This window comes from Physella acuta, unplaced genomic scaffold (genome assembly GCF_028476545.2).
Source record: "Physella acuta isolate Inbredline_101_S28 unplaced genomic scaffold, ASM2847654v3 ptg000353l, whole genome shotgun sequence".
Taxonomy (NCBI): Eukaryota; Metazoa; Mollusca; class Gastropoda; family Physidae; genus Physella; species Physella acuta.
In genome coordinates, this window is record NW_026731872.1 from 1,402,540 (window position 1) to 1,429,815 (window position 27,276).

At 45.8% G+C, this 27,276-nt stretch overlaps 1 protein-coding gene across 6 annotated transcripts in view; it reads right to left on the bottom strand.

The window, feature by feature from the left end:
* Nucleotides 1-313: 313 nt before the first annotated feature.
* LOC131941200 (tubulin epsilon and delta complex protein 1) overlaps nucleotides 314-27,276 on the bottom strand; it is a 31,043-nt gene continuing 4,080 nt past the window's right edge. For 3 of the 6 annotated variants that reach the window (XM_059300222.1, XM_059300226.1, XM_059300221.1), the window contains 8 exons: nucleotides 26,711-26,807; nucleotides 18,484-18,593; nucleotides 15,969-16,130; nucleotides 15,315-15,413; nucleotides 11,825-11,911; nucleotides 11,095-11,256; nucleotides 9,164-9,412; nucleotides 314-791 (listed from right to left, as the gene is read on the bottom strand). In XM_059300222.1, the coding sequence (XP_059156205.1) occupies nucleotides 633-791; nucleotides 9,164-9,412; nucleotides 11,095-11,256; nucleotides 11,825-11,911; nucleotides 15,315-15,413; nucleotides 15,969-16,130; nucleotides 18,484-18,593; nucleotides 26,711-26,807 (1,125 nt within the window). In that variant the 3' untranslated portion in view covers nucleotides 314-632. The remainder of the gene's footprint in view (nucleotides 792-9,163; nucleotides 9,413-11,094; nucleotides 11,257-11,824; nucleotides 11,912-15,314; nucleotides 15,414-15,968; nucleotides 16,131-18,483; nucleotides 18,594-26,710; nucleotides 26,808-27,276) is intronic. The other 3 variants (XM_059300225.1, XM_059300224.1, XM_059300223.1) reach the window with 3 other exon arrangements.

Consider the following 27,276-nt stretch of genomic DNA (forward strand, 5'->3'; position numbering starts at 1 on the left):
CCAAAGCTTTGTTATCATCAACCAAATAGTGTAGTAATGCATAACTGTCAGACCCACCCTAACACACAAATGCTTTTATTTATATGGATGCCTCTCTCTTTCTCTCTCTCTCTCTATATATATATGGCTTGTTTATGTGATTTTTTAAAGTGTTAGCGTAGTTTTATTTAGTGTGAAGCTTTTGTGCCCATCTAGTCATTGGGGCTAATTAGGTCGGTACATGGCAAAAAATTTTCTTTTTGCCTGCCAACATGAGAGAATAGAAGGATGGTGTGACCCCGTCTCCACAGGGTCGTACAACGTTTTCAAAATGAAATTCCAGACTTTTTTTGAAAAATTCCAGACTTTATTCAGATGTGTTAAATGTTAACTCTAGCACAGCTTAGTTGACTGTTAAAACTTTAGCACAGTTAACCCATAACAGTTTTAATATGAGCATCAGCGAAATACATACAATAAAATACATTATAGTTTCCAAACAAATTGTTCTATATTAAGCACAGATCAATTAATTTATTTTAACATTTGAAGTCAATAAACAATCAGACCATCTCTGATCTAGATTAGCAATATGCATCACTTTTTATACATTTTATACATTCTTGCCCTAGTATAAATGACGTGTATGCATGTCATTTTCTTGCCTGTATACAAATGACATCTGGGTACATTTGTAGGAAAGCTCCAATTTCCTCAATTTTTTCAACTTGACATTTCTGGAGCTGGACTTGCAGGTTGCCAACCAGTGCGGCCTGCTTCAACATTTCCTCTTGTAACTGGAACACAGCAATCTAAAACATCACTCTGATAAAAATACATCTAGCCCACATAAACCAGCCCACATGAACCAGAACCAGCCCACATGAACCAGAACCAGCCCACATGAACCAGCCCACATGAACCAGAACCAGCCCACATAAACCAGAACCAGCCCACATGAACCAGAACCAGCCCACATGAACCAGAACCAGCCCACATGAACCAGAACCAGCCCACATGAACCAGAACCAGCCCACATGAACCAGAACCAGCCCACATGAACCTGAACTAGCCCACATGAACCAGAACCAGCCCACATGAACCAGAACCAGCCCACATGAACCAGAACCAGCCCACATGAACCAGAACCAGCCCACATGAACCAGAACTAGCCCACATGAACCAGAACTAGCCCACATGAACCAGAACCAGCCCACATGAACCAGCCCACATGAACCAGAACCAGCCCACATGAACCAGCCCACATGAACCAGAACCAGCCCACATGAACCAGAACTAGCCCACATGAACCAGAACCAGCCCACATGAACCAGAACTAGCCCACATGAACCAGAACCAGCCCACATGAACCAGCCCACATCAACCAGAACCAGCCCACATGAACAAGAACCAGCCCACATGAACTAGCCCACATGAACCAGAACCAGCCCACATGAACCAGAACCAGCCCACATGAACCAGAACCAGCCCACATGAACCAGAACCAGCCCACATGAACTAGCCCACATGAACCAGAACCAGCCCACATGAACCAGAACCAGCCCACATGAACCAGCACCAGCCCACATGAACCAGAACCAGCCCACATGAACCAGCCCACATGAACCAGCCCACATGAACAAGAACCAGCCCACATGAACCAGCCCACATGAACCAGAACCAGCCCACATGAACCAGAACCAGCCCACATGAACCAGAACCAGCCCACATGAACCAGCCCACATGTACTAGCCCACATGAACTAACCCACATGAACCAGAACCAGCCCACATGAACCAGAACCAGCCCACATGAACCAGAACCAGCCCACATGAACCAGAACCAGCCCACATGAACCAGAACCAGCCCACATGAAGTAGCCCACATGAACCAGAACCAGCCCACATGAACCAGCCCACATGAACCAGAACCAGCCCACATGAACCAGAACCAGCCCACATGAACCAGAACCAGCCCACATGAACCAGAACCAGCCCACATGAACTAGCCCACATGAACCAGCCCAAATGAACCAGAACCAGCCCAAATGAACCAGAACCAGCCCACATGAACCAGAACCAGCCCACATGAACCAGAACCAGCCCACATGAACCAGAACCAGCCCACATAAACCAGCCCACATGAACTAACCCACATGAACCAGAACCAGCCCACATGAACCAGAACCAGCCCACATGAACCAGAACCAGCCCACATGAACCAGAACCAGCCCACATGAACCAGAACCAGCCCACATGAACCAGCCCACATGTACTAGCCCACATGAACTAACCCACATGAACCAGAACCAGCCCACATGAACCAGAACCAGCCCACATGAACCAGAACCAGCCCACATGAACCAGAACCAGCCCACATGAACCAGCCCACATGAACCAGAACCAGCCCACATGAACCAGAACCAGCCCACATGAACCAGAACCAGCCCACATGAACCAGAACCAGCCCACATGAACGAGCCCACATGTACTAGCCCACATGAACTAACCCACATGAACCAGAACCAGCCCACATGAACCAGAACCAACCCACATGAACCAGAACCAGCCCACATGAACCAGAACCAGCCCACATGAACCAGAACCAGCCCACATGAACCAGAACCAGCCATCATGAACTAGCCCACATGAACCAGAACCAGCCCACATGAACCAGAACCAGCCCACATGAACCAGAACCAGCCCACATGAACTAGCCCACATGAACCAGCCCAAATGAACCAGAACCAGCCCAAATGAACCAGAACCAGCCCACATGAACCAGAACCAGCCCACATGAACCAGCCCACATGAACCAGAACCAGCCCACATGAACCAGCCCACATGTACTAGCCCACATGAACTAACCCACATGAACCAGAACCAGCCCACATGAACCAGAACCAGCCCACATGAACCAGAACCAGCCCACATGAACCAGAACCAGCCCACATGAACCAGCCCACATGAACTAGCCCACATGAACCAGAACCAGCCCACATGAACCAGCCCACATGAACCAGAACCAGCCCACATGAACTAGCCCACATGAACCAGAACCAGCCCACATGAACTAGCCCACATGAACCAGAACCAGCCCACATGAACTAGCCCACATGAACCAGCCCACATGAACCAGAACCAGCCCACATGAACCAGAACCAGCCCACATGAACCAGAACCAGCCCACATGAACCAGAACCAGCCCACATGAACCAGAACCAGCCCACATGAACCAGAACCAGCCCACATGAACCAGAACCAGCCCACATGAACCAGCCCACATGAACCAGAACCAGCCCACATGAACCAGAACCAGTCCACATGAACCAGAACCAGCCCACATGAACCAGAACCAGCCCACATGAACCAGAACCAGCCCACATGAACCAGCCCACATGAATTAGAACCAGCCCACATGAATTAGAACCAGCCCACATGAACCAGCCCACATGAACCAGAACCAGCCCACATGAACCAGCCCACATGAACCAGAACCAGCCCACATGAACCAGAACCAGCCCACATGAACCAGAACCAGCCCACATGAACCAGCCCACATGAACTAGCCCACATGAACCAGAACCAGCCCACATGAACCAGCCCACATGAACCAGCCCACATGAACCAGCCCACATGAACCAGCCCACATGAATCAGAACTAGCCCACATGAACCAGCCCACATGAACCAGCCCACATGAACCAGCCCACATGTACCAGCCCACATGAACCAGAACCAGCCCACATGAACCAGCCCACATGAACCAGAACCAGCCCACATGAACCAGAACCAGCCCACATGAACCAGAACCAGCCCACATGAACTAGCCCACATGAACCAGAACCAGCCCACATGAACCAGAACCAGCCCACATGAACTAGCCCACATGAACCAGAACCAGCCCACATGAACCAGAACCAGCCCACATAAACCAGAACCAGCCCACATGAACCAGCCCACATGAACCAGAACCAGCCCACATGAACCAGAACCAGCCCACATGAACCAGAACCAGCCCACATGAACCAGCCCACATGAACCAGAACCAGCCCACATGAACCAGCCCACATGAACCAGAACCAGCCCACATGAACCAGAACCAGCCCACATGAACCAGAACCAGCCCACATGAACCAGCCCACATGAACTAGCCCACATGAACCAGAACCAGCCCACATGAACCAGCCCACATGAACCAGCCCACATGAACCAGCCCACATGAATCAGAACTAGCCCACATGAACCAGCCCACATGAACCAGCCCACATGAAACAGCCCACATGTACCAGCCCACATGAACCAGAACCAGCCCACATGAACCAGCCCACATGAACCAGAACCAGCCCACATGAACCAGAACCAGCCCACATGAACCAGAACCAGCCCACATGAACTAGCCCACATGAACCAGAACCAGCCCACATGAACCAGCCCACATGAACTAGCCCACATGAACCAGAACCAGCCCACATGAACCAGCCCACATGAACCAGCCCACATGAACCAGCCCACATGAATCAGAACTAGCCCACATGAACCAGCCCACATGAACCAGCCCACATGAAACAGCCCACATGTACCAGCCCACATGAACCAGAACCAGCCCACATGAACCAGCCCACATGAACCAGAACCAGCCCACATGAACCAGAACCAGCCCACATGAACCAGAACCAGCCCACATGAACTAGCCCACATTAACCAGAACCAGCCCACATGAACCAGCCCACATGAACCAGCCCACATGAACCAGCCCACATGAACCAGAACCAGCCCACATGAACTAGCCCACATGAACCAGAACCAGCCCACATGAACCAGAACCAGCCCACATGAACCAGAACCAGCCCACATGAGCCAGAACTAGCCCACATGAACCAGAACTAGCCCACATGAACCAGAACTAGCCCACATGAACCAGCCCACATGTACCAGCCCACATGAACCAGAACCAGCCCACATGAACCAGAACCAGCCCACATGAACTAGCCCACATGAACTAGCCCACATGAACCAGAACCAGCCCACATGAACCAGAACCAGCCCACATGTACCAGCCCACATGAACTAGCCCACATGAACCAGAACCAGCCCACATGAACTAGCCCACATAAACTAGCCCACATGAACCAGAACCAGCCCACATGAACCAGAACCAGCCCACATGTACCAGCCCACATGAACCAGAACCAGCCCACATGAACCAGAACCAGCCCACATGAACCAGCCCACATGAACCAGCCCACATGAACCAGAACCAGCCCACATGAACCAGAACTAGCCCACATGAACCAGAACCAGCCCACATGAACCAGCCCACATCAACCAGAACCAGCCCACATGAACCAGCCCACATGAAATAGCCCACATGAACCAGAACCAGCCCACATGAACCAGAACCAGCCCACATGAACCAGCACCAGCCCACATGAACCAGAACCAGCCCACATGAACCAGAACCAGCCCACATGAACCAGCCCACATGAACAAGAACCAGCCCACATGAACCAGCCCACATGAACCAGCCCACATGAACTAGAACCAGCCCACATGAACCAGAACCAGCCCACATGAACCAGCCCACATGAACTAGCCCACATGAACCAGCCCAAATGAACCAGAACCAGCCCAAATGAACCAGAACCAGCCCACATGAACCAGAACCAGCCCACATGAACCAGAACCAGCCCACATGAACCAGCCCACATGTACTAGCCCACATGAACTAACCCACATGAACCAGAACCAGCCCACATGAACCAGAACCAGCCCACATGAACCAGAACCAGCCCACATGAACCAGCCCACATGAACCAGCCCACATGAACCAGCCCACATGAACTAGCCCACATGAACCAGAACCAGCCCACATGAACCAGAACCAGCCCACATGAACCAGAACCAGCCCACATGAACCAGCCCACATGAACCAGAACCAGCCCACATGAACCAGCCCACATGAACCAGAACCAGCCCACATGAACCAGAACCAGCCCACATGAACCAGAACCAGCCCACATGAACCAGAACCAGCCCACATGAACCAGAACCAGCCCACATGAACCAGCCCACATGAACCAGAACCAGCCCACATGAACCAGAACCAGCCCACATGAACCAGAACCAGCCCACATGAACCAGCCCACATGAACCAGAACCAGCCCACATGAACCAGCCCACATAAACCAGAACAAGCCCACATGAACCAGAACCAGCCCACATGTACCAGCCCACATGAACCAGAACCAGCCCACATGAACCAGAACCAGCCCACATGAACCAGAACCAGCCCACATGAACCAGCCCACATGAACCAGAACCAGCCCACATGAACCAGAACCAGCCCACATGAACCAGAACTAGCCCACATGAACCAGAACCAGCCCACATGAACCAGCCCACATGAACCAGAACTAGCCCACATGAACCAGAACCAGCCCACATGAACCAGCCCACATGAACCAGAACCAGCCCACATGAACTAGCCCACATGAACCAGCCCACATGAACCAGAACCAGCCCACATGAACCAGAACCAGCCCACATGAACCAGCCCACATGAAATAGTCTACATGAACCAGCCCACATGAACCAGAACCAGCCCACATGAACCAGCACCAGCCCACATGAACCAGCACCAGCCCACATGAACCAGAACCAGCCCACATGAACCAGCCCACATGAACAAGAACCAGCCCACATGAACCAGCCCATATGAACCAGCCCACATGGACAAGAAACAGCCCACATGAACCAGAACCAGCCCACATGAACTAGCCCACATGAACCAGAACCAGCCCAAATGAACCAGAACCAGCCCACATGAACCAGAACCAGCCCACATGAACCAGAACCAGCCCACATGAACCAGCCCACATGAACCAGCCCACATGGACAAGAAACAGCCCACATGAACCAGAACCAGCCCACATGAACTAGCCCACATGAACCAGAACCAGCCCACATGAACCAGAACCAGCCCACATGAACCAGCCCACATGAACCAGAACCAGCCCACATGAACCAGAACCAGCCCACATGAACTAGCCCACATGAACCAGAACCAGCCCACATGAACCAGCCCACATGAACCAGAACCAGCCCACATGAACTAGCCCACATGAACCAGAACCAGCCCACATGAACCAGAACCAGCCCACATGAACCAGCCCACATGAACCAGAACCAGCCCACATGAACCAGAACCAGCCCACATGAACCAGAACCAGCCCACATGAACCAGAACCAGCCCACATGAACCAGCCCACATGAACCAGAACCAGCCCACATGAACCAGAACCAGCCCACATGAACCAGAACCAGCCCACATGAACCAGCCCACATGAACCAGAACCAGCCCACATGAACCAGCCCACATGAACCAGAACCAGCCCACATGAACCAGAACCAGCCCACATGAACCAGAACCAGCCCACATGAACCAGAACCAGCCCACATGAACCAGAACCAGCCCACATGAACCAGCCCACATGAACCAGAACCAGCCCACATGAACCAGCCCACATGAACCAGCCCACATGAACCAGAACCAGCCCACATGAACCAGCCCACATGAACCACCAGAACCAGCCCACATGAACCAGCCCACATGAACCAGCCCACATGAACCAGAACCAGCCCACATGAACCAGCCCACATGAACCAGAACCAGCCCACATGAACCAGAACCAGCCCACATGAACCAGAACCAGCCCACATGAACCAGCCCACATGAACCAGAACCAGCCCACATGAACCAGCCCACATGAACCAGAACCAGCCCACATGAACCAGAACTAGCCCACATGAACCAGAACTAGCCCACATGAACCAGCCCACATGTACCAGCCCACATGAACCAGAACCAGCCCACATGAACCAGAACCAGCCCACATGAACTAGCCCACATGAACTAGCCCACATGAACCAGAACCAGCCCACATGAACCAGAACCAGCCCACATGTACCAGCCCACATGAACTAGCCCACATGAACCAGAACCAGCCCACATGAACTAGCCCACATGAACTAGCCCACATGAACCAGAACCAGCCCACATGAACCAGAACCAGCCCACATGAACTAGCCCACATGAACTAGCCCACATGAACCAGAACCAGCCCACATGAACCAGAACCAGCCCACATGAACTAGCCCACATGAACTAGCCCACATGAACCAGAACCAGCCCACATGAACCAGAACCAGCCCACATGTACCATAACCAGCCCACATGAACCAGAACCAGCCCACATGAACCAGCCCACATGAACCAGAACCAGCCCACATGAACCAGAACCAGCCCACATGAACCAGAACCAGCCCACATGAACCAGAACCAGCCCACATGAACCAGAACCAGCCCACATGAACCAGCCCACATGAACCAGAACCAGCCCACATGAACCAGAACCAGCCCACATGAACCAGAAGCAGCCCACATGAACCAGAACCAGCCCACATAAACCAGAACCAGCCCACATGAACCAGAACCAGCCCACATGAACCAGCCCACATGAACCAGAACCAGCCCACATGAACCAGCCCACATGAACCAGCCCACATGAACCAGAACCAGCCCACATGAACTAGCCCACATGAACCAGAACCAGCCCACATGAACCAGCCCACATGAACCAGAACCAGCCCACATGAACCAGAACCAGCCCACATGTACCAGCCCACATAAACCAGAACCAGCCCACATGAACTAGCCCACATGAACCAGCCCACATGAACCAGAACCAGCCCACATGAACCAGAACCAGCCCACATGAACCAGAACCAGCCCACACGAACCAGCCCACATGAACCAGAACCAGCCCACATGAACCAGAACCAGCCCACATGAACCAGAACCAGCCCACATGAACCAGAACCAGCCCACATGAACCAGAACCAGCCCACATGAACCAGTCCACATGAACCAGAACCAGCCCACATGAACCAGAACCAGCCCACATGAACCAGAACCAGCCCACATGAACCAGAACCAGCCCACATGAACCAGAACCAGCCCACATGAACCAGAACCAGCCCACATGAACCAGAACCAGCCCACATGAACCAGAACCAGCCCACATGAACCAGAACCAGCCCACATGAACCAGTCCACATGAACCAGAACCAGCCCACATGAACCAGCCCACATGACCCAGCCCCTAGAAACCAGAACATACGTACAGCTGTGTTTTGCACTTGTCCACTTGTCTGCTGGGGGCAGGGTACAGCACTGTGAGACAGCTGGTTGGGGCAGGGTACAGCACTGTGAGACAGCTGCTGGGGGCAGGGTACAGCACTGTGAGACAGCTGGTGGGGACAGGGTACAGCACTGTGAGACAGCTGGCAGGGTACAGCACTGTGAGACAGCAACTGCGTGAGACCTAGCAGTTCTAAATCCACTTGCTCAACCCATCCTATTGAAGTTGATCTCTAAACAAACATTGCATTAAAAACGTTTTTAATAGCAATAGGAGAAAATGATTTTCTTTAAATATATATTACTATGCTACTATTTGAATAACCATAAAGAAAAGCGTGGGTCACTTAAGTATCTATCTACTTTATGGTCGTTCACAAATAAATGTTTACACCAGATCCTCAAAATAAGATGGTCGGACAAAATATCAAATAAGGACCTGTGGCAAAACAAAAACAACAGCCCATAGATACGGACATCCAAGCCCGTAAATGGGGGATGGTTTGGACATACCACGAGAAGGGAAGAAGATAATATTCCATAGAAAACTATGGACTGGAATCATGAACAGTGTTTCTCCCAGACTTTTTTCTCCATGGGGGCAGTTGAAATTATATTGGGGGGGGGGGGGGGAATGACGACAACACTGTTAAATGTATATATTTTCTATATAATTCCATTTCGTTCCGGAGGGGGGGGGGGGCGGAAGACTTGTATGTGTAGCTAGACTGACCTTGAGTGTGAAGCTAGACCAGTGGCGGAACTAGAAAAAAAGGGCCACCCCGCAAAAAAAAATAATTGTAGCCTCCCCATGAAGTAAGTAAAGTTCCCTTTTCAAACCTGACGGTCTCTGGGGCAAGTGAAGTAGAGTTCACTTGTTTCTGTGACCTCAGCATATGAAGAGATAGTGTGGTCAGCACTATGCCCAGCCGCCTTTACTTTCCCTAACGTGAGTTAGGTACCCATCAGAGTTGGGTGGACTCAGGGATGGTCTAGTGACTTGAACCCGGATTCGAACTCGATACTTACGGGTTAGCAGTCCAGCTCTCTACCGCTAGACCACTCCGTCCCTTATATATATATATAGGAGGGGGGGGCTACAAACACAAAATACAAACATGGGATACTCATTGCTGGCCTGTTAGGATTTTGAAAAAAAAAGTTGTTTTTTTTCAATTAAAACAATTTACAACATGTCATGTGTGTAGGTGCATTAGTCTGTTTTATTTTTTTAATTAAGTTTGAAAATCAGTTTAATTTTATCTCTGCTACAAGACCTATTAAACTCTGGGCGGTCAAAAGAATATAAAACATGAAAGCTTTGTATAAGTAATGGTGTCTCGCGTTATGTTTATTTTTTTGTTTTTTTTGTGTATTCATATTATTCATTTTAAATACATTTCCTTTAAATTTAAATACAATGTCATTCTTTAGTAAGTAATTTATTATAAAATAATAATTAAGAGAAGTAATTGCTTTTTTATTTGTTTTGTACAAATCTATTAATTAAAAGGAGCTTATGAGCACCCCTATTTGACTATTTAAAAAAGGGAGTTAAGTCATGGAAGTGGTTTGAACGTATGCTTATCTTTGATAAGTTTGATTGTAGGAGAAAGAGGACTCGGCTTTCACAGTGGTTTTAAAAAACAAAGGGTAAAAGAATATACAAGAGCGTGGGGTGGTGTCTATAGAAGAAAGATAATCCAACCGCAGCAAAAGGAATCTTTTTTCAAAACAACCATCAAGTCAAAAATGCAAGAAAATAATTTTTTTGTAAACTATAAAAAAAATTATTGTGGTCGGCTGAGGGCCCCTAAATGGCGTGGCCCCCCCACCCCCCTGGCGGCACTGTAGTTCCCCTGTAGTTCCACACCTTGAGTGTGGCGAGACTGACCTTGAGTGTGGTGAGACTGACCTTGAGTGGAATGAGCTGCTCAAGTCTATTCATGTCTGGCTCGTGATTTAGAATCAACTCTCTGACCTTTGACCTTGCTGTGCTAATGTCCTGTCCTAAATTCTCAGCAATTTGTCCAGCATCTGGTCCAGTTGACCTCTGCTCCAGCTCCAGTACACTGGCCTGAAAGCAACCAATCACAGTACTACATGACATCATACACTCAACCAATCACAGTACTACATGACATCATACACTCAACCAATCACAGAACACAGTACTACATGACATCATACACTCAACCAATCACAGTACTACATGACATCATACACTCAACCAATCACAGAACACAGTACTACATGACATCATACACTCAACCAATCACAGTACTACATGACATCATACACTCAACCAATCACAGAACACAGTACTACATGACATCATACACTCAACCAATCACAGTACTACATGACATCATACACTCAACCAATCACAGAACACAGTACTAAATGACATCATACACTCAACCAATCACAGTACTACATGACATCATACACTCAACCAATCACAGAACACAGTACTACATGACATCATACACTCAACCAATCACAGTACTACATGACATCATACACTCAACCAATCACAGAACACAGTACTACATGACATCATACACTCAACCATCACATTATGAAAAACCTTTTGTTTCATTCAATATTCAACAATAGTTCTAATAGAAAAAATGGCCTCCTACCATCCAATGCCAGAAAACAGATTTCTTTTCCTTCCATTCAAGTAAATGTTGCAGGGATCTCATCTCAGCTTCAAGGTCAACCAGCAGCTAAAAATAGACATTTGCTTATGAAACAACAACTCTCCTCAGGTTTAGACACTGGCCAGGAATAATCATACACATCTGCTTTATCCATACACATCTGCTTCATCCATACACATCTGCTTCATCCATACACATCTGCTTTATCCATACACATCTGCTTCATCCATACACATCTGCTTCATCCATACACATCTGCTTCATCCATACACATCTGCTTCATCCATACACATCTGCTTCATCCATACACATCTGCTTCATCCATACACATCTGCTTCATCCATACACATCTGCTTCATCCATACACGCCTGCTTCATCCATACACATCTGCTTCATCCATACACATCTGCTTCATCCATACACATCTGCTTCATCCATACATGCCTGCTTCATCCATACACATCTGCTTCATCCATACACATCTGCTTCATCCATACACATCTGCTTCATCCATACACATCTGCTTCATCCATACATGCCTGCTTCATCCATACACATCTGCTTCATCCATACACATCTGCTTCATCCATACACATCTGCTTCATCCATACACATCTGCTTCATCCATACACATCTGCTTCATCCATACATGCCTGCTTCATCCATACATGCCTGCTTCATCCATACACATCTGCTTCATCCATACATGCCTGCTTCATCCATACATGCCTGCTTCATCCATACACATCTGCTTCATCCATACATGCCTGCTTCATCCATACATGCCTGCTTCATCCATACATGCCTGCTTCATCCATACACATCTGCTTCATCCATACATGCCTGCTTCATCCATACACATCTGCTTCATCCATACATGCCTGCTTCATCCATACATGCCTGCTTCATCCATACATGCCTGCTTCATCCATACACATCTGCTTCATCCATACATGCCTGCTTCATCTATACATGCCTGCTTCATCCATACATGCCTGCTTCATCCATACACATCTGCTTCATCCATACATGCCTGCTTCATCCATACACATCTGCTTCATCCATACATGCCTGCTTCATCCATACATGCCTGCTTCATCCATACACATCTGCTTCATCCATACATGCCTGCTTCATCCATACATGCCTGCTTCATCCATACACATCTGCTTCATCCATACACATCTGCTTCATCCATACACGCCTGCTTCATCCATACATGTCTGCTTCATCCATACACATCTGCTTCATCCATACATGCCTGCTTCATCCATACATGCCTGCTTCATCCATACATGCCTGCTTCATCCATACACATCTGCTTCATCCATACATGCCTGCTTCATCCATACACATCTGCTTCATCCATACATGCCTGCTTCATCCATACATGCCTGCTTCATCCATACACATCTGCTTCATCCATACATGCCTGCTTCATCCATACACATCTGCTTCATCCATACATGCCTGCTTCATCCATACATGCCTGCTTCATCCATACATGCCTGCTTCATCCATACACATCTGCTTCATCCATACATGCCTGCTTCATCTATACATGCCTGCTTCATCCATACATGCCTGCTTCATCCATACACATCTGCTTCATCCATACATGCCTGCTTCATCCATACACATCTGCTTCATCCATACATGCCTGCTTCATCCATACATGCCTGCTTCATCCATACACATCTGCTTCATCCATACATGCCTGCTTCATCCATACATGCCTGCTTCATCCATACACATCTGCTTCATCCATACACATCTGCTTCATCCATACACGCCTGCTTCATCCATACATGTCTGCTTCATCCATACACATCTGCTTCATCCATATATGCCTGCTTCATCCATACATGCCTGCTTCATCCATACACATCTGCTTCATCCATACATGCCTGCTTCATCCATACACATCTGCTTCATCCATACATGCCTGCTTCATCCATACATGCCTGCTTCATCCATACACATCTGCTTCATCCATACATGCCTGCTTCATCTATACATGCCTGCTTCATCCATACATGCCTGCTTCATCCATACACATCTGCTTCATCCATACATGCCTGCTTCATCCATACACATCTGCTTCATCCATACATGCCTGCTTCATCCATACATGCCTGCTTCATCCATACATGCCTGCTTCATCCATACATGCCTGCTTCATCCATACATGCCTGCTTCATCCATACATGCCTGCTTCATCCATACATGCCTGCTTCATCCATACATGCCTGCTTCATCCATACATGCCTGCTTCATCCATACACATCTGCTTCATCCATACACATCTGCTTCATCCATATATGCCTGCTTCATCCATACATGCCTGCTTCATCCATACATGCCTGCTTCATCCATACATGCCTGCTTCATCCATACATGCCTGCTTCATCCATACACATCTGCTTCATCCATACATGCCTGCTTCATCTATACATGCCTGCTTCATCCATACATGCCTGCTTCATCCATACACATCTGCTTCATCCATACATGCCTGCTTCATCCATACATATCTGCTTCATCCATACATGCCTGCTTCATCCATACATGCCTGCTTCATCCATACATGCCTGCTTCATCCATACATGCCTGCTTCATCCATACATGCCTGCTTCATCCATACATGCCTGCTTCATCCATACACATCTGCTTCATCCATACACATCTGCTTCATCCATATATGCCTGCTTCATCCATACATGCCTGCTTCATCCATACATGCCTGCTTCATCCATACACATCTGCTTCATCCATACACATCTGCTTCATCCATACATGCCTGCTTCATCCATACATGCCTGCTTCATCCATACATGCCTGCTTCATCCATACATGCCTGCTTCATCCATACACATCTGCTTCATCCATACATGCCTGCTTCATCCATACATGCCTGCTTCATCCATACACATCTGCTTCATCCATACATGCCTGCTTCATCCATACATGCCTGCTTCATCCATACATGCCTGCTTCATCCATACATGCCTGCTTCATCCATACATGCCTGCTTCATCCATACATGCCTGCTCCATCCATACATGCCTGCTTCATCCATATATGCCTGCTTCATCCATACATGCCTGCTTCATCCATACGCATCTGCTTCATCCATACACATCTGCTTCATCCATATATGCCTGCTTCATCCATACATGCCTGCTTCATCCATACACATCTGCTTCATCCATACATGCCTGCTTCATCCATACATGCCTGCTTCATCCATATATGCCTGCTTCATCCATACATGCCTGCTTCATCCATATATGCCTGCTTCATCCATACACATCTGCTTCATCCATACATGCCTGCTTCATCCATATATGCCTGCTTCATCCATACACATCTGCTTCATCCATACATGCCTGCTTCATCCATATATGCCTGCTTCATCCATACATGCCTGCTTCATCCATATATGCCTGCTTCATCTACCATATGTACCTGTAGTAACCTGTCAGGGTTTTTTAGCAGATAAACTTGTGCAGCAGTTAAATGGTCCCAGCCAACTTGTAAGCTAAGTCCTGCTGTATGCTGAGCTATCTGTTGGGTTAGATCAAACTACATTAACAGAAAAGCACAATGACCTACAAAAGTGACAAGCATGATGACCTAGAAAACAGCATGATGACCTAGAAAAGTGACAAGCAAGATGACCTAGAAAACAGCATGACCTAGAAAAGTGACAAGCAAGATGACCTAGAAAACAGCAAGATGACCTAGAAAACAGACAAGCATGATGACCTACAAAAGTGCCAAGCAAGATGACCTAGAAAACAGCAAGATGACCTAGAAAACAGACAAGCATGATGACCTACAAAAGTGCCAAGCAAGATGACCTAGAAAACAGCAAGATGACCTAGAAAACAGACAAGCATGATGACCTACAAAAGTGACAAGCAAGATGACCTAGAAAACAGCAAGATGACCTAGAAAACAGACAAGCATGATGACCTACAAAAGTGACAAGCAAGATGACCTAGAAAACAGCAAGATGACCTAGAAAACAGACAAGCATGATGACCTACAAAAGTGACAATCAAGATGGCCTAGAAAACAGCAAGATGACCTAGAAAACATACAAGCATGATGACCTACCTTATTTGTGAGAATTGCCAGTTCTTGCTGTAGACCATACAGCCTACGCCATGCTAGCCTCAGTTTACCACACAAAAGAAGATGTTGGCCCATTTTTTCATGGGGTAACAAATCTCTTGATGGAGCAACTTTTTCATCTCTTGATGGAGCAAATCTTTCATCCTGTAATTATAATATTTCATGACATCATCAAAGGTGAATATGTTTTCAGAAGCTAGGCCTGTGCTCACGCAAGTTACCAGCTAGACCTGTGCTAATCCAAGTTACCAGCTAGACATGTGCTCACCCAAGTTACCAGCTAGACCTGTGCTCACCCAAGTTACCAGCTAGACCTGTGCTAATCCAAGTTACCAGCTAGACCTGTGCTCACCCAAGTTACCAGCTAGACCTGTGCTCACCCAAGTTACCAGCTAGACCTGTGCTCACCCAAGTTACCAGAAGCTAGACCTGTGCTCACCCAAGTTACCAGAAGCTAGACCTGTGCTCACCCAAGTTACCAGCTAGACCTGTGCTCACCCAAGTTACCAGAAGCTAGACCTGTGCTCACCCAAGTTACCAGAAGCTAGACCTGTGCTCACCCAAGTTACCAAAAGCTAGACCTGTGCTCACCCAAGTTACCAGCTAGACCTGTGCTAATCCAAGTTACCAGCTAGACCTGTGCTCACCCAAGTTACCAGCTAGACCTGTGCTCACCCAAGTTACCAGAAGCTAGACCTGTGCTCACCCAAGTTACCAGAAGCTAGACCTGTGCTCACACAAGTTACCAGCTAGACCTGTGCTCACCCAAGTTACCAGAAGCTAGACCTGTGCTCACCCAAGTTACCAGCTAGACCTGTGCTAATCCAAGTTACCAGCTAGACCTGTGCTCACCCAAGTTACCAGAAGCTAGACCTGTTATCACCCAAGTTACCAGAAGCTAGACCTGTGCTCACCCAAGTTACCAGAAGCTAGACCTGTGCTCACCCAAGTTACCAGAAGCTAGACCTGTGCTCACCCAAGTTACCAGCTAGACCTGTGCTCACCCAAGTTACCAGAAGCTGGACCTGTGCTCACCCAAGTTACCAGAAGCTGGACCTGTGCTCACCCAAGTTACCAGAAGCTAGACCTGTGCTCACCCAAGTTACCAGAAGCTAGACCTGTGCTCACCCAAGTTACCAGAAGCTAGACCTGTGCTCACCCAAGTTACCAGCTAGACCTGTGCTCACCCAAGTTACCAGAAGCTAGACCTGTTTTCAACTAAGTTACCAGCTAGACCTGTGCTCACCCAAGTTACCAGCTTGACCTGTGCTCACCCAAGTTACCAGAAGCTAGACCTGTGCTCACCCAAGTTACCAGAAGCTAGACCTGTGCTCACCCAAGTTACCAGAAGCTAGACCTGTGCTCACCCAAGTTACCAGAAGCTAGACCTGTGCTCACCCAAGTTACCAGCTAGACCTGTGCTCACCCAAGTTACCAGCTAGACCTGTGCTCACCCAAGTTACCAGAAGCTAGACCTGTGCTCACCCAAGTTACCAGCTAGACCTGTGCTCACCCAAGTTACCAGCTAGACCTGTGCTCACCCAAGTTACCAGAAGCTAGACCTGTGCTCACATAAGTTACCAGAAGCTAGACCTGTGCTCACCCAAGTTACCAGCTGGACCTGTGCTCACCCAAGTTACCAGCTAGACCTGTGCTCACCCAAGTTACCAGAAGCTAGACCTGTGCTCACCCAAGTTACCAGAAGCTAGACCTGTGCTCACCCAAGGTACCAGCTAGACCTGTGCTCACCCAAGTTACCAGAAGCTAGACCTGTGCTCACCCAAGTTACCAGAAGCTAGACCTGTGCTCACCCAAGTTACCAGAAGCTAGACCTGTGCTCACCCAAGTTACCAGCTAGACCTGTGCTCACCCAAGTTACCAGCTAGACCTGTGCTCACCCAAGTTACCAGCTAGACCTGTGCTCACCCAAGTTACCAGAAGCTAGACCTGTTCTCACCCAAGTTACCAGAAGCTAGACCTGTGCTCACCCAAGTTACCAGAAGCTAGACCTGTGCTCACCCAAGGTACCAGAAGCTAGACCTGTGCTCACCCAAGTTACCAGCTAGACCTGTGCTCACCCAAGTTACCAGAAGCTAGACCTGTGCTCACCCAAGTTACCAGAAGCTAGACCTGTGCTCACCTAAGTTACCAGAAGCTAGACCTGTGCTCACCCAAGTTACCAGCTAGACCTGTGCTCACCCAAGTTACCAGCTAGACCTGTGCTCACCCAAGTTACCAGAAGCTAGACCTGTGCTCACCCAAGTTACCAGAAGCTAGACCTGTGCTCACCCAAGTTACCAGCTAGACCTGTGCTCACCCAAGTTACCAGCTAGACCTGTGCTCACCCAAGTTACCAGAAGCTAGACCTGTGCTCACCCAAGTTACCAGCTAGACCTGTGCTCACCCAAGTTACCAGCTAGACCTGTGCTCACCCAAGTTACCAGAAGCTAGACATGTGAAATTTTCTTATCTTTTATGTGCCAACAAAAGTTCTTACCTGAAGAAGCTCCACATCTAATGGATTTGACCTTGTATAAATAATGTCTTCAATCAGGTTTGTTTTGTGAATCAGCCAGCCCAGCACTAACAAAAGTTGTCTGCTAGAACCTGACAAGACAAAATTTGTCTGCTAGAACCTAACAAAAGTTGTCTGCTAGAACCTGACAAAAGTTGTCTGCTAGAACCTGACAAAAGTTGTCTGCTAGAACCTGACAAGACAAAAGTTGTCTGCTAGAACCTGACAAAAGTTGTCTGCTAGAACCTGACAAAAGTTGTCTGCTAGAACCTGACAAAAGTTGACTGCTAGAACCTGACAAAAGTTGTCTGCTAGAACCTGACAAGACAAAAGTTGTCTGCTAGAACCTGACAAGACAAAAGTTGTCTGCTAGAACCTGACAAAAGTTGTCTGCTAGAACCTGACAAAAGTTGTTTGCTAGAACCTGACAAAAGTTGACTGCTAGAACCTGACAAAAGTTGTCTGCTAGAACCTGACAAGACAAAAGTTGTCTGCTAGAACCTGACAAAAGTTGTCTGCTAGAACCTGACAAAAGTTGTCTGCTAGAACCTGACAAAAGTTGACTGCTAGAACCTGACAGAAGTTGACTGCTAGAACCTGACAAATGTTGACTGCTAGAATCTGACAAAAGTTGTCTGCTAGAACCTGACAAAAGTTGTCTGCTAGAACCTGACAAAAGTTGTCTGCTAGAACCTGACAAAAGTTGTCTGCTAGAACCTGACAAAAGTTGTCTGCTAGAACCTGACAAAAGTTGTCTGCTAGAACCTGACAAAAGTTGTCTGCTAGAACCTGACAAGACAAAAGTTGTCTGCTAGAACCTAACAAAAGTTGTCTGCTAGAACCTGACAAGACAAAAGTTGACTGCTAGAACCTGAGAAGACAAAAGTTGACTGTTAGAACCTGACAAGACAAAAGTTGTCTGCTAGAACCTGACAAATGTTGACTGCTAGAACCAGACAAGACAAAAGTTGTCTGCTAGAACCTAACAAAAGTTGACTGTTAGAACCTGACAAGACAAAAGTTGTCTGCTAGAACCTGACAAATGTTGACTGCTAGAACCAGACAAGACAAAAGTTGTCTGCTAGAACCTGACAAAAGTTGTCTGCTAGAACCTGACAAAAGTTGACTGCTAGAACCTGACAAGACAAAAGTTGTCTGGTAGAACCTGACAAAAGTTGTCTGCTAGAACCTGACAAAAGTTGTTTGCTAGAACCTAAAAAGACAAAAGTTGTCTGCTTAAACCTGACAAGACAAAAGTTGTCTGCTAGAACCTGACAAGACAAAAGTTGTCTGCTAGAACCTGACAAAAGTTGTCTGCTAGAACCTGACAAGACAAAAGTTGACTGCTAGAACCTGACAAGACAAAAGTTGTCTGCTAGAACCTGACAAGACAAAAGTTGACTGCTAGAACCTGGCAAACGTTGTCTGCTAGAACCTGACAAGACAAAAGTTGTCTGCTAGAACCTGACAAGACAAAAGTTGACTGCTAGAACTTGACAAGACAAAAGTTGTCCACTAGAACCTGACAAAAGTTGCCTGCTAGAACCTGACAAATGTTGACTGCTAGAACCAGACAAGACAAAAGTTGACTGCTAGAACCTGACAAGACAAAAGTTGTCTGCTAGAACCTGACAAAAAATGTCTGCTAGAACCTGACAAGACAAAATTTGTCTGCTAGAACCTGACAAAAGTTGTCTGCTAGAACCTGACAAAAGTTGTCTGCTAGAACCTGACAAAAGTTGTCTGCTAGAACCTGACAAGACAAAAGTTGACTGCTAGAACCTGACAAGACAAAAGTTGACTGCTAGAACCTGACAAGACAAAAGTTGACTGCTAGAACTTGACAAGACAAAAGTTGTCCACTAGAACCTGACAAAAGTTGCCTGCTAGAACCTGACAAATGTTGACTGCTAGAACCAGACAAGACAAAAGTTGACTGCTAGAACCTGACAAGACAAAAGTTGTCTGCTAGAACCTGACAAAAAATGTCTGCTAGAACCTGACAAGACAAAATTTGTCTGCTAGAACCTGACAAAAGTTGTCTGCTAGAACCTGACAAAAGTTGTCTGCTAGAACCTGACAAAAGTTGTCTGCTAGAACCTGACAAAAGTTGTCTGCTACAACCTGACAAAAGTTGTCTGCTAGAACCTGACAAGACAAAAGTTGACTGCTAGAACCTGACAAGACAAAAGTTGTCTGCTAGAACCTGACAAAACAAAAGTTGACTGCTAGAACCTGGCAAACATTGTCTGCTAGAACCTGACAAGACAAAAGTTGTCTGCTAGAACCTGACAAGACAAAAGTTGTCTGCTAGAACCTGACAAGACAAAAGTTGACTGCTAGAACCTGGCAAACGTCTGCTAGAACCTGACAAGACAAAAGTTGTCTGCTAGAACCTGACAAGACAAAAGTTGACTGCTAGAACTTGACAAGACAAAAGTTGTCCGCTAGAACCTGACAAAAGTTGCCTGCTAGAACCTGACAAATGTTGACTGCTAGAACCAGACAAGACAAAAGTTGTCTGCTAGAACCTAACAAAAGTTGTCTGCTAGAACCTGACAAGACAAAAGTTGACTGCTAGAACCTGGCAAAAGTTGACTGCTAGAACCTGACAAAAGTTGTCTGCTAGAACCTGACAAGACAAAAGTTGACTGCTAGAACCTGACAAAAGTTGACTGCTAGAATCTGACAAAAGTTGTCTGCTAGAACCTGACAAAAGTTGACTGCTAGAATCTGACAAAAGTTGTTTGCTAGAACCTGAAAAGACAAAAGTTGTCTGCTTAAACCTGACAAGACAAAAGTTGACTGCTAGAACCTGACAAGACAAAAGTTGTCTGCTAGAACCTGACAAGAACAAAGTTGTCTGCTAGAACCTGACAAGACAAAAGTTGACGGCTAGAACCTGACAAGAACAAAGTTGTCTGCTAGAACCTGACAAAAGTTGTCTGCTAGAACCTGTCAAAAGTTGTCTGCTAGAACCTGACAAGACAAAAGTTGACTGCTAGAACCTGACAAGACAAAAGTTGTCTGCTAGAACCTGACAAGAAAAAAGTTGTCTGCTAGAACCTGACAAGACAAAAGTTGTCTGCTAGAACCTAGCAAACGTTGTCTGCTAGAACCTGACAAGACAAAAGTTGTCTGCTAGAACCTGACAAAAGTTGTCTGCTAGAACCTGACAAATGTTGACTGCTAGAACCAGACAAGACAAAAGTTGTCTGGTAGAACCTGACAAAAGTTGTCTGCTAGAACCTGACAAGACAAAAGTTGACTGCTAGAACCTGACAAGACAAAAGTTGTCTGCTAGAACCTGACAAGACAAAATTGTCTGCTAGAACCTGACAAGACAAAAGTTGACTGCTAGAACTTGACAAGACAAAAGTTGTCCACTAGAACCTGACAAAAGTTGCCTGCTAGAACCTGACAAATGTTGACTGCTAGAACCAGACAAGACAAAAGTTGACTGCTAGAACCTGACAAGACAAAAGTTGTCTGCTAGAACCTGACAAAAAATGTCTGCTAGAACCTGACAAGACAAAATTTGTCTGCTAGAACCTGACAAAAGTTGTCTGCTAGAACCTGACAAAAGTTGTCTGCTAGAACCTGACAAAAGTTGTCTGCTAGAACCTGACAAAAGTTGTCTGCTAGAACCTGACAAGACAAAAGTTGACTGCTAGAACCTGGCAAGACAAAAGTTGTCTGCTAGAACCTGACAAGACAAAAGTTGTCTGCTAGAACCTGACAAGACAAAAGTTGACTGCTAGAACCTGGCAAACGTTGTCTGCTAGAACCTGACAAGACAAAAGTTGTCTGCTAGAACCTGACAAGACAAAAGTTGACTGCTAGAACTTGACAAGACAAAAGTTGTCCGCTAGAACCTGACAAAAGTTGCCTGCTAGAACCTGACAAATGTTGACTGCTAGAACCAGACAAGACAAAAGTTGTCTGCTAGAACCTAACAAAAGTTGTCTGCTAGAACCTGACAAGACAAGAGTTGACTGCTAGAACCTGGCAAAAGTTGTCTGCTAGAACCTGACAAGACAAAAGTTGTCTGCTAGAACCTGACAAGACAAAAGTTGACTGCTAGAACCTGACAAAAGTTGACTGCTAGAACCTGACAAATGTTGACTGCTAGAATCTGACAAAAGTTGTCTGCTAGAACCTGACAAAAGTTGACTGCTAGAATCTGACAAAAGTTGTCTGCTAGAACCTAACAAAAGTTGACTGCTAGAACCTGACGACAAAAGTTGACTGCTAGAACTTGACAAGACAAAAGTTGTCCGCTAGAACCTGACAAAAGTTGCCTGCTAGAACCTGACAAATGTTGACTGCTAGAACCAGACAAGACAAAAGTTGTCTGTTAGAACCTAACAAAAGTTGTCTGCTAGAACCTGACAAGACAAAAGTTGACTGCTAGAACCAGACAAGACAAAAGTTGACTGCTAGAACCTGACAAAAGTTGTCTGCTAGAACCTGGCAAAAGTTGTCTGCTAGAACCAGACAAGACAAAAGTTGACTGCTAGAACCTGACAAGACAAATGTTGTCTGCTAGAACCTGACAAAAGTTGTCTGCTAGAACCTGACAAGACAAAAGTTGTCTGCTTAAACCTGACAAGACAAAAGTTGACTGCTAGAACCTGACAAGACAAAATTTGTCTGCTAGAACCTGACAAGACAAAAGTTGACTGCTTGAACCTGACAAGACAAAAGTTGACTGCTAGAACCTGGCAAAAGTTGACTGCTAGAACCTGACAAAAGTTGACTGCTAGAACCTGACAAAATTTGTCTGCTAGAACCTGACAAAAGTTGTCTGCTAGAAACTGACAAAAGTTGACTGCTAGAACCTGACAAGACAAAAGTTGACTGCTAGAACCTGGCAAACATTTTCTGCTAGAACCTGACAAGACAAAAGTTGTCTGCTAGAACCTGACAAGACAAAAGTTGTCTGCTAGAACCTGACAAGACAAAAGTTGACTGCTAGAACCTGGCAAACGTTGTCTGCTAGAACCTGACAAAAGTTGACTGCTAGAACCTGACAAAAGTTGTCTGCTAGAACCTGACAAGACAAAAGTTGTCTGCTAGAACCTGACAAGACAAAAGTTGTCTGCTAGAACCTGACAAGACAAAAGTTGACTGCTAGAACTTGACAAGACAAAAGTTGTCCGCTAGAACCTGACAAAAGTTGCCTGCTAGAACCTGACAAATGTTGACTGCTAGAACCAGACAAGACAAAAGTTGTCTGCTAGAACCTAACAAAAGTTGTCTGCTAGAACCTGACAAGACAAAAGTTGACTGCTAGAACCTGGCAAAAGTTGACTGCTAGAACCTGACAAAAGTTGACTGCTAGAACCTGACAAATGTTGACTGCTAGAATCTGACAAAAGTTGTCTGCTAGAACCTGACAAAAGTTGACTGCTAGAATCTGACAAAAGTTGTTTGCTAGAACCTGAAAAGACAAAAGTTGTCTGCTTAAACCTGACAAGACAAAAGTTGACTGCTAGAACCTGACAAGACAAAAGTTGTCTGCTAGAACCTGACAAAAGTTGTCTGCTAGAACCTGACAAAAGTTGTCTGCTAGAACCTGACAAGACAAAAGTTGACTGCTAGAACCTGACAATACAAAAGTTGTCTGCTAGAACCTGACAAGAAAAAAGTTGTCCGCTAGAACCTGGCAAACGTTGTCTGCTAGAACCTGACAAGACAAAAGTTGACTGCTAGAACCTGACAAAAGTTGTCTGCTAGAACCTGACAAGACAAAAGTTGTCTGCTAGAACCTGACAAGACAAAAGTTGACTGCTAGAACCTGACAAGACAAAAGTTGTCTGCTAGAACCTGACAAGAAAAAAGTTGTCTGCTAGAACCTGGCAAACGTTGTCTGCTAGAACCTGACAAGACAAAAGTTGTCTGGTAGAACCTGACAAGACAAAAGTTGACTGCTAGAACCTGACAAAAGTTGTCTGCTAGAACCTGACAAGACAAAAGTTGACTGCTAGAACCTGACAAGAAAAAAGTTGTCCGCTAGAACCTGGCAAACGTTGTCTGCTAGAACCTGACAAGACAAAAGTTGCCTGCTAGAACCTGACAAAAGTTGACTGCTAGAACCAGACAAGACAAAAGTTGACTGCTAGAACCTGACAAGACAAAAGTTGTCTGCTAGAACCTGACAAAAAATGTCTGCTAGAACCTGACAAGACAAAAGTTGACTGCTAGAACCTGACAAGACAAAAGTTGTCTGCTAGAACTTGACAAGACAAAAGTTGTCCACTAGAACCTGACAAAAGTTGCCTGCTAGAACCTGACAAAAGTTGACTGCTAGAACCAGACAAGACAAAAGTTGACTGCTAGAACCTGACAAGACAAAAGTTGTCTGCTAGAACCTGACAAAAAATGTCTGCTAGAACCTGACAAGACAAAATTTGTCTGCTAGAACCTGACAAAAGTTGTCTGCTAGAACCTGACAAAAGTTGTCTGCTAGAACCTGACAAAAGTTGTCTGCTAGAACCTGACAAAAGTTGTCTGCTAGAACCTGACAAGACAAAAGTTGACTGCTAGAACCTGACAAGACAAAAGTTGTCTGCTAGAACCTGACAAGACAAAAGTTGACTGCTAGAACCTGGCAAAAGTTGTCTGCTAGAATCTGACAAAAGTTGTCTGCTAGAACCTGACAAATGTTGACTGCTAGAACCTGACAAAAGTTGACTGCTAGAACCTGACAAATGTTGACTGCTAGAATCTGACAAAAGTTGTCTGCTAGAACCTGACAAAAGTTGACTGCTAGAATCTGACAAAAGTTGTCTGCTAGAACCTGACAAGACAAAAGTTGTCTGCTTGAACCTAACAAAAGTTGACTGCTAGAACCTGACGACAAAAGTTGACTGCTAGAACTTGACAAGACAAAAGTTGTCCGCTAGAACCTGACAAAAGTTGCCTGCTAGAACCTGACAAATGTTGACTGCTAGAACCAGACAAGACAAAAGTTGTCTGTTAGAACCTGGCAAAAGTTGTCTGCTAGAACCAGACAAGACAAAAGTTGACTGCTAGAACCTGACAAGACAAATGTTGTCTGCTAGAACCTGACAAAAGTTGTCTGCTAGAACCTGACAAGACAAAAGTTGTCTGCTTAAACCTGACAAGACAAAAGTTGACTGCTAGAACCTGACAAGACAAAATTTGTCTGCTAGAACCTGACAAGACAAAAGTTGACTGCTAGAACCTGGCAAAAGTTGACTGCTAGAACCTGACAAGACAAAATTTGTCTGCTAGAACCTGACAAGACAAAAGTTGTCTGCTTAAACCTGACAAGACAAAAGTTGACTGCTAGAACCTGACAAGACAAAATTTGTCTGCTAGAACCTGACAAGACAAAAGTTGACTGCTAGAACCTGGCAAAAGTTGTCTGCTAGAACCTGACAAGACAAAAGTTGACTGCTTGAACCTGACAAGACAAAAGTTGACTGCTAGAACCTGACAAGACAAAAGTTGACTGTTAGAACCTGACAAAGGTTGACTGCTAGAACCTGACAAATGTTGACTGCTAGAATCTGACAAAAGTTGTCTGCTAGAACCTGACAAATGTTGACTGCTAGAATCTGACAAAAGTTGTCTGCTAGAACCTGACAAAAGTTGTCTGCTAGAACCTGACAAATGTTGACTGCTAGAATCTGACAAAAGTTGTCTGCTAGAACCTGACAAAAGTTGTCTGCTAGAACCTGACAAATGGTGACTGCTAGAACCAGACAAGACAAAAGTTGACTGCTAGAATCTGACAAAAGTTGTCTGCTAGAACCTGACAAAAGTAGACTGCTTGAACCAGACAAGACAAAAGTTGTCTGCTAGAACCTGGCAAAAGTTGTCTGCTAGAACCTGACAAAAGTTGACTGCTAGAACCTGACAAAAGTTGTCTGCTAGAACCTGACAAGACAAAAGTTGTCTGCTAGAACCTGAAAAAAGTTGACTGCTAGAACTTGACAAAAGTTGTCTGCTAGAACTTGACAAGACAAAAGTTGACTGCTAGAACCTGACAAAAGTTGACTGCTAGAACCGGACAAAAGTTGACTGCTAGTGCCTGACTCAATTTTTAGTAGACAAAATTACAAGCTGCCATCTATTTATAAACTTTTTATTTAAATTGAAACAAAAATCATTTAATGAGAACAAAGATGCTTTAGATCACAGTGACATAAAACGTAAAAAAAAAATCTTATCAAAATACCTGAAAATGTTTCAAGCTTGTTCAGTTTCAACTTGAACATTTTATGATTTGAACAGTAGTAGACAATGTCAGAGACAAGATTCCACATTTCTCTCGTCTACATCAAACAAATCAGAAAAAAAACAATGTCCTGTTTAAAAAAATACATAAATATACTCTGTTCATCACCAAACATCCCCCAAAAAACCCAGAAGCTAACAAGAACATGGCGATATAAACAAACAAACAAACAAACCCAGAAGCTAATAAGAACATGGTGATATAAACAAACAAACAAACAAACAAACCCAGAAGCTAATAAGAACATGGTGATATAAACAAACAAACCCAGAAGCTAATAAGAACATGGTGATATAAACAAACAAACAAACAAACCCAGAAGCTAATAAGAACATGGTGATATAAACAAACAAACAAATAAACAAACCCAGAAGCTAATAAGAACATGGTGATATAAACAAACAAACAAACAAACAAACCCAGAAGCTAATAAGAACATGGTGATATAAACAAACAAACAAACCCAGAAGCTAATAAGAACATGGTGATATAAACAAACAAACCCA